An 8708-nucleotide genomic window follows, 5' to 3' on the forward strand; every position below is an offset into this window, starting at 1 on the left:
AAGTGGCCTTAGATTTCAGAACCTGGTCACCACACTTGCTGCTGGGGAAATTCTGGGCAGAGAGTGAGGGGGTACTCACTTAAGAGGCAAATTTTTTGGTCATGAGGTGAGCACAGAAGGATACTGATACAACAGGATGCAGAAGTATTTCCTCTATGTTATTAAACCCAAGACACTTTCCTTCGTGATGTAAGAGCCTGGGGGCGAGGGAGGTAATAATTGCTGAAACTGGGACCAGTGTGGCCAAAAGGCAGCACAAATGAATGATGAGCCATGCACCACATCTTGAGACTTCATTACACAGTCAGAGAAGTCACACCAGGCCAGGGTACGCCAGAGGGGAGATGAAGGATCACCTTACCCCCTTCGTGAGAGTCTTAGTGTATGAGAAGGTGAGAATTTCCATTCTTATTTTGCTGTGACAATTTAAGAATCCAGCATCTGGGAGTTCCTGTCATGGCGCAGTGGAAACAAATCCAACTAGGAACTGTGAGGTTGTGAGTTCAATCCCTGGCCCTGCTCAGTGGGTTGAGGATCCGGCATTGCCATGAGCTCTGGTAGGTCGCAGACGCAGTTCGGATCCCATGTTGCTGTGGCTGTGGCATGGGCCAGTGGCTACAGCTCCGATTAGACCCCTAGCCTGGGAACATCCATATGCCAAGAGTGTGGCCCTAAAAAGACAAAAAGACAATCAATCAATCAATCAATCAATAAAAGAATCCAGCATCTGAATTTTGTTCATAAGTCTTTGGATGCTGAATTTGACAGTAATAGTGATTAAATTTTTCCGGCTGTGAGGATAGTTGGAAGTCACATTCACAGACACACCTTCCTGCATTTGAACCATTTCCTCGAGATATATTTCTAGAAGTAGAATTGCACTTGAGAAGTATGCACTTTCATGTCCCTTGATACCCCTTGTCAGGCAAGTTTTTTGGTCATGAAGTTAATTCTAAGGAAAAAATCAAATACCTTACTGTCTCATAAAATGTTCTTTTGCTCTGATTGGCCAGACATATCTTCTCCAAATGGGCCTTTAGGGTTGATCCCTGGGGGCTGAGGTGCAGTGGTCTTAGAGACAAAAGAGAGAACTAAGCCATTACTAACTATTACAAGCAATACAAAGAAGTGTATACACGATGATGGACCAGATTCCTCCAACTGCACTAGCCAAACATTTAGATGAAATCCTACCTGGGAAGGCCATCTGAGAATTAGGGTGCCAAAATGTTGGCAGTTGTGATTCAATTAAGGAAGAGAGTGAAATACAAAGGGACTGGAAATATCTTTACTACATGAACCTGCATTTGTTGGATAAAATGATTGAAACCACTGATGACAAATCAAGGCAATGAAATAATGCATTGTATTATAAATCTGCTTTATTTAGCAATTACAAGTGAGCAGAGAACAGAGGAAGCATCACAGGGATCCAGACCCTGTACATCATAGAACTAGTCATTTGTGCTTTCATGAAGAGAAGACTCAACAACTGTAAGATGGGGAATCCTGGACAACTGGAGAGCAAGGGGAATTGCTCGGATCTGGATCAGAACCCAGGCAATGACCTTCCAGTGTTGAGCAATGAAAGCTCAGGTGGAGCAGGTGTTGGCAGAGAGGAGGGGAGGGCACGCAGCAACCTCACATTCTAACGCTAAGAGTAAGAGAAGAAGGAAGCAGGAGAGAGGAAGCATCGGGAGGAGAAGGCAGTCCAGCTGGAGAGGGGGCCAGAGACGTTGTGGGACCAAAAGCACATGGCAGAACTTCAGTGCCTGTAGCCCTTCCTGCTGGAAGAGGAGGAGGTGGTGGTGGTGTATTTGATGGTGGAACTGCTGCCCCCAGAGGAGCTGAGGCCACCTCCTATGGCTCTGCCACTGCCAGAACTGAAGCCACCTCCAAGGCCGTGACCACTGCTGTAGGAGTAGCCACTGCCTCCACCCAGGCCCAAGCCACTGCCGACACCGCTGGCACCGCCATAGCCGCTGGAGACGGTGGACTGCACCACAGCTGTGGAGGGAAGGGACAAGATCAGCACAAGACACGCTGACCCATTCATTCTGCCAGACTGAGTCCCATCAGAAGAGCACAAGGACAAGGGAGGGGGCACGCAAAGCTACTTACAGATGTTGACTTGTCCAACACCTTCCCCATTCAGCCTAGGAGAGAGGAGACACGGCCATCATGAGACCTGAGAGTCACAGCTGGACTGCTGTGCACACCCCTTTGTGAGGAGAGTCCGTGGGGAATGCTCTTCCTAAGTGGTTTTCTGAGGGTAGCATCATGGCCAAGACTAGACGGCCTTCGGCTTGAGCTCGTGACTGGATGTCTTGGCGATGGCCCCAGATGTTTGAGGGGGTTGTGTGAGTTACCCACCTGCACTCCTCGCCTTCCAGCAGCTTCCTGTAGGTGGCAATCTCCACGTCCAGGGCCAGCTTGGTGTTCATGAGCTCCTGGTACTCCTTCAGCAGCCTGGCCATGTCCTGCTTGGCCTTCTGCAGGGCATCCTCCAGCTCGGCCAGCTTGTTCCTGGCATCCTTGAGGGCCATCTCCCCACGCTGCTCGGCATCAGCGATGGCAGACTGCAGGCTGGTGCACTAGAGGACAAGATAAGCAGAGGGAACTAGCAACCTGATCTCCAGAGCAGACTAACCATGGTACCTCCTTCCCACTTCGGAAGAGTTCTGGAGCGAGGACCCTTTGGTCGAGTCTTTGTCGGTTCTGCAAACCTTAACTAGCCTAGGAGAGACTAGAGAAAACCTATGCCCTTCTGTGTGGAGCATCGTAGTGAGGATGGGCTGGTGACTGCTGGAAGATAGCACAGCAGATACAAGATCAGGGGACACGGGACGGAATAGATCCACTGGATTGTTTGGAATGTTGACGGCGGATGCTCATTCGCTTAGGCGATGTCACAAACATTCTCTGGGAGGTGGTGATTTGACATTAAACTGTGGAGACCTTGCTTCCCTTCCAACTCATATTTTTGGACAGTGCTTATTTTGATCCTTGTCTTTCCAAGACTTTCTTTTTCACATTTATTCGGAGTGATTTTTCAGCAATCTTCCTCACTCTTTCTGGCTGGTTCTTTTCTCTACCGGCTTGTTTCTTACATGTGTTCTCTTTTCAGTGCCTCTAGACTATATCTTTGTACCACGGGCCCTATCAGGATTGGGCCCGTCATGAGTTTACTACATGCCCCTTGGCTGAAGTCCTTAGGAACTCACTGAGGGGGTAACTGTGTGCCTTCCTCTCCCTGCTGGCCCCTCAGTGCAAGAAATTTCCCAAATGTGGCTGATGCATGCCTGCTGGTCTAAAAAAAACAATGGTTTAAGCTCCATGGTCCCCACCATACCTGCTTCTTGACGTGGTCGATCTCAGACCGCAGCCTCTGGATCATGCGGTTGATCTCGGAGATCTCCTGCTTGGTGTTGCGCAGGTCATCTCCGTGCCTGCCCGCTGTGACCCGCAGCTCCTCATACTATAAGCCAGAGGGAGAGAGGGTGTTTTACGTGGGCTTCACGTGGCAATGGTGACTGCCACGCATTTAGCAAATTAATGCTCCTAGCTTTCCCACGAGACGTTTTAGGAAAAGGGACACCACAAGATCATTGCTGTTCTACACCCACGGCAGACCATCCCTGCCAGGACCACTGACTGCCTAGTTCACTCCAGGGTCAAGAGTGTTCTGCGTGGTTTCTGAGAACCAGCGTCAGGGTGAAGCCGACACAAAGATCTTATCTACAGTAGCTTTTGTCTTGCCTTTGGGTTCTTTGGTTTCCTAGACTTGGACCTAACTACTGCAAAGATCTCCTCTGTTAGGGCAGGGGGCGCATCGCTGTGAGAGGACCCCAGCTTCCTAGAAGGAGATTTCCCCAGGGAAGTCTGTAGCCATGGTGGCCTTCAAGGAGGAGGCCCAGGGAGGCTTCATCAGCTGCCCCCGCACCACCCACCTTGGACTGGTACCAGGACTCAGCCTCAGCCCGGCTCCTCTGAGCAATGTCCTCATATTGGGCTTTGACTTCAGCGATGATGCTGTCCAGGTCCAGGTTGCGGTTGTTGTCCATGGAGAGGACCACAGACGTGTCTGAGATGTGGGTTTGCATCTGAGCCAGTTCCTGCAGAACGCGACATCCTTAGATTGTCTTTGCCTGTGACATTTACAGACGTACCCGAGCCCAAGCTTTCCATCCCTCTCAGAGTCTCGTCAGAGTGACTCGAGCAAGGTGAGGGGAGATGCTTACTGCGTCATAGAAGGCTCTTAGGAAGTTGATCTCATCTGTGAGAGAGTCGACCTTGGCTTGTAGTTCAACCTTATTCATGTAGGCAGTATCCACATCCTGAGAAAGAAGACCAAAACTGACAGTCAGATGAACCCTCCTTCCCAGTCTAGCCACCTTTTGGTCTCCCTGCTTATTCTTCTCTTGGCTGCGGGCAGGGACCCAGAGTGCTCTCTTTCTGCAAAGAAGCATGAACCCCCGACCTTACTCAGCTCACCTTCTTCAGATTCACAAATTCATTCTCGGCCGCTGTGCGCTTGTTGATCTCGTCTTCATACCTGGAATTAGAAAGGACGAGACGTACTTGAGCCAGTGGTGAAGCTGATACACAACAGACACCCTGGGACCCCAGTCTCCCCGAGTGGGATATCCAAATGGAACTTTCCTGCCCGCAAGCCTAAGAGATGAGCTCTGTGGTCCCGAAATGGGTTATTTCTTTACTCGCCCCACCCACCTGGCTGGCCCTGTTGTTCTTTTGGGTCTGGGTATAGGCAGTGATTTTGGTTTCATTTCCATGGCCATATTTGCCTGGGAATCATGCCCTCATGTGGACCTGGTCATCCAAGAGACTTGCAGTGTGGGCTTCAGGAAACTGAGCCCCCTTCTCTCCTGTCACTCACTTCTTCTTGAAGTCCTCCACCAAGTCCTGCATCCCCCTGAGCTCTGAGTCCAGGCGGCCTCTCTCCCCCAGGATGCTGTCCAGCTGTCTCCTGAGGTCGTTGATGTACTGCTCGAACAAAGGCTCCAGGTTCTGCCTGACAGTCTTGATGCCCTGCTCCTGCAGCAGGGTCCACTTGGTGTCCAGCACCTTGTTCTGCTGCTCCAGGAATCGGACCTGGAGGAAGAGCAGATGGTTATTTGCCAGACGAAAGTTGGAAGAGAGAGATGTGAGTTGCCTGGTCCCCAAGCAGACCTGGGTGGTCTCCGTGAGGCTGGGCTACTCCAGAGCATGTACAGAGACTCAGGCTGCCAGTTGTGTTTTCCTTGACAGCACATAGCTATCACTGGCTATGTTCTTCCTTGAAGTTTTAAGGTACCTTCCTCTAAGGTATGGAGGCTGTCACTGTCTTTCCAAGTTTTTTTTTTTTTTTTTTTTTGGTCTTTTGTTGTTGTTGATGCTATTTCTTGGGCCGCTCCCGCGGCATATGGAGGTTCCCAGGCTAGGGGTTGAATCGGAGCTGTAGCCACTGGCCTACGCCAGAGCCACAGCAACGCAGGATCCGAGCCGTGTCTGCAACCTACACCACAGCTCACGGCAACGCCGGATCGTTAACCCACTGAGCAAGGGCAGGGACTGAACCCGCAACCTCATGGTTCCTAGTCGGATTCGTTAACCACTGCGCCACGACGGGAACTCCCCAAGTTTCTTTTATTCCTCTTCATAAGCACAGTCACAGACTAGTTCACAGTAGTGTTTCTTTGGTGTATTGCACAGTTTTCTTGGAAATTATACCTCCATTAAAGTGTTCCCAGATATGTAGAAACTCACGATCAATTTTGAATCCTATTAATAACTGAATTCCAGTTTATTTTCCCATTCAGTGCATGAGTCTCCTCTGAAACCAACTCCCTTAATAGTCAAAATCTGGTTCTGCAGATTGCGTATCTCTATGGATATGTACTTCGTTCTGAGTCTTTTTTCCCCCTAGAATTTCCTTTTCTCTTTTATTTTCGTTCCTCTTGTTTCCCCCCTCTGTAGGGCTCTAGAGCAGTTTCCACTGTAATTCTGTTTTTAATTTGTGAGACCCTTCAGAAGGTCAGGCTAACCCGTTCCTTGCCCTCCTTCCCTTTCCTTTGCTTCAGGGTTATCAAGAGCTGAGAATTCTTTCCAGGCAGAAATGAGAGACCTCCAAGGGATCGGCGGTTCTGAACGATTCCCATCACCTCCTGCCTCCTGTCCACACAGAGCCTGTCCTGCATCCCAGTGGAGAGCTGGCCTGAGTCCCCTCCTCCCCGTGTCCTGAGTCTCTCCCTGGTAGGACTCATGGGTTGGTTCTTTAGTCTGGGGGCTGAAATCCCAGTGGAGGGCAGGTGCTCCAGGCTCACCTTGTCGATGAAGGAGGCGAACTTGTTGTTGAGGGTCTTGATCTGCTCCCGCTCCTCGGTCCTCACCCGCTGGATGGTGGGGTCGATTTGCAGGTTCAGAGGGGTGAGGAGATTCTGGTTGATGGTGACCTCTTGGATGCCTCCGGGGGGGCACACAGGGAAGCCAGAGCCCCCATAGCCCCCAACAAAGCCAGCTCCACCACCGAGCCCAAAGCCACCACTACCAGCACCAAAACCAAATCCACTCCTGGCTCCACCTCCAAAGCCGAAGCCAGCCCCAACTCCGCCGCCATATCCACCAGCGATGGAGATCCTCTTGGAGCCGCCCAGGCTATAGAGGCTGCGGCTGCCAAAACCAGCTCCTCCACACACTCCAGACAGGCCGCCACTGCCCCTGGAGCGGGACACGGAGACAGTGCTGAAGCCAGAGCGGCAGACCCCGGGGACTCTGGCTGAGCTGGCACTGAAGCCCCGGCGGCCGCTGCTTTGGCTCTTCACGATGGATTTGCAAGACATGGTTCCTGAGGATGAGAAGGCTGAAGAAAGGCGTGAGAGGTGGAGGGTAGAGCTGAGGGGAGCAGATCTGTGAGAGGAGCTTCCCAGCAGCAGCTTATATATGGAGAAGAGGGGCTGGGCTCAGTGACCTGCTGATTGGGAAGGGCTGGGCTTTGCAAACAGTGAGATCACATCTGGGTTATTAGAAATGTTATGAAATATGAGGATTGCATTTTTGGTTTCCTTTAGTCAGGGAAAATTTCTCCTGCCTTCCAGCTTTGACTTGATTTCAGTACAATAAGACTATTCTCAACTCACTGAGCTGGGAGTTAGTCACTGTCTTACAGAAAGATTTATACGTTATGCGTGTGTGTGTGTGTGTGTGTGTGTGTGTGTGTGTGTGTGTGTGTGTGTGTCTGTGTGAGAGAGAGATAGACTAATGTACTGAGGCTCTTCTCCACCTGGAGATTTTCCCAGGAGATATTGTAGATAAACTAAACCACAGGAGATATTGTAGATAAACTAAACCATTGCATATCCCTTAACTGTAATTATAATTCTTTTTATTGATATGAAATTTAAATACGAATTTTTTCTTTCACTTAAAATTTCACTCAGGTATGTTGAATAACAACATAATTAGGTGTATATATTGATCACTAAACTTTTAAAAATAATTATGTCATTGTCAACCTTACTTCTATACTCCCTCACAATTCCCTGTCAGTCCTAAAATATTTGAAAGGTAATCTCAGATATCATATCATTTCTTTAGTATATAATACTATATTTAGCCTAAATGACAGACTTTCAAAAATTAACCAAAATACCTTAAATTTTTGTATATTCATTAACACCAAGAAATGATGTTTAATATTCAATTAAACTTTTCTCTGTTCATTATATTTTATATTTTGATTGTCCTAATAAATATCCATGTAAACCCCACACATTGTATTTTGGTAATATGTCTTTTAAATAATGTCTTTAAAATAAATTAAATCCTTTAATCCCTCTTCAATTTTCCCCTCACTTTTTATTTGCAAAAGTCGCCAAGTTATTTTTCCTGTGAAGTTGTCCATTCTTGGAGTTTACCATTGCATGGTCATGATGTAGCCTGTAAGATGACTGTTAAAACTAGAAGCTGAAAAATCTATTTAAACATTCCAGATATAGATGTGCTAGAATTCCCATTAATATATTGAGTATTGTTATTTACACATTTATTTGCTTAAAAATTTTTTAAAAATTCATGTTTAAGGATGAAAAAATAAATATTCAAAGCCACTCCCCAGACACCCCATCTTGTATAGGGAGACAAGCAGTGTTCCTAGTTCCTGGTGTATCTCTCTAGTAACTTCACTTGGATGTTTTGTGCTTGTCCTGGGGTGTGTGTGATGCTCGTGTGTGTGTGTGTGTGTGTGTGTGTGTGTGTGTGTGTTTATGAAAGAGAGAGAGGGAAAGAACAGGAGAGATGGGAGGATGTATGTGGAGAGCAAGCCCATATGTTTTATTCATATATATGTATACATATAAAATACATATTCTCTTTTGCAATTATTATGTGGTATATGTACATTGTCTTCTATATCTATGTTTTCTCTCAATTTTCATGTAGCGCGCTATGATCACTATTTCACAACTGCTGTTTTCTCCATTATTTTGCATAGCATTGTCTTTTCCTCTTCTGCTACTTTCAGTTTGGCCTTCGTTTCTATCTTGGCTTTTCCTTCCCTCCTTTCTTCCTTCCTTCCTCTCTCTCTCTTCTCTTTTTCTGAGCTCTACTGGTTAATGTTTTAATTTTTTATTGTCTCACTCTATTGCCCCTTTGGTCTATTTTATCATGGTGTTATTTCATTGACTTTTTGAGTGATATTTTTGGTGACTTTT

At 47.6% G+C, this 8708-nt stretch overlaps 1 protein-coding gene across 1 annotated transcript; it reads right to left on the reverse strand.

Annotated features, from left to right (window-relative positions):
• LOC110260665 (keratin, type II cytoskeletal 6A-like) lies at window positions 1489-6921 on the reverse strand. The gene is made up of 9 exons (XM_021091687.1): window positions 6324-6921; window positions 4898-5112; window positions 4495-4555; window positions 4242-4337; window positions 3951-4115; window positions 3353-3478; window positions 2374-2594; window positions 2122-2156; window positions 1489-2007 (listed from the first exon to the last, which is right to left on the reverse strand). Exons 1-9 carry the CDS (start codon window positions 6837-6839, stop codon window positions 1766-1768), a joined length of 1677 nt encoding a protein of 558 aa, XP_020947346.1. The 5' UTR covers window positions 6840-6921; the 3' UTR covers window positions 1489-1765.

This window comes from Sus scrofa, chromosome 5 (assembly GCF_000003025.6).
Source record: "Sus scrofa isolate TJ Tabasco breed Duroc chromosome 5, Sscrofa11.1, whole genome shotgun sequence".
NCBI lineage: Eukaryota > Metazoa > Chordata > Mammalia > Artiodactyla > Suidae > Sus > Sus scrofa.

Bases quoted from the DNA above. Each gene is read 5' to 3' on its own strand.
- LOC110260665 (XM_021091687.1), bottom strand. From the start codon at position 6,839: ATGTCTTGCAAATCCATCGTGAAGAGCCAAAGCAGCGGCCGCCGGGGC. The intron at 5,113-6,323 runs GTGAGCCTGGAG...CTCTTCCTCCAG, and splicing joins TCGCCTCCTTCATCGACAAG to GTCCGATTCCTGGAGCAGCA. The intron at 2,008-2,121 runs GTAAGTAGCTTT...TTCCCTCCACAG, and splicing joins TGTTGGACAAGTCAACATCT to CTGTGGTGCAGTCCACCGTC.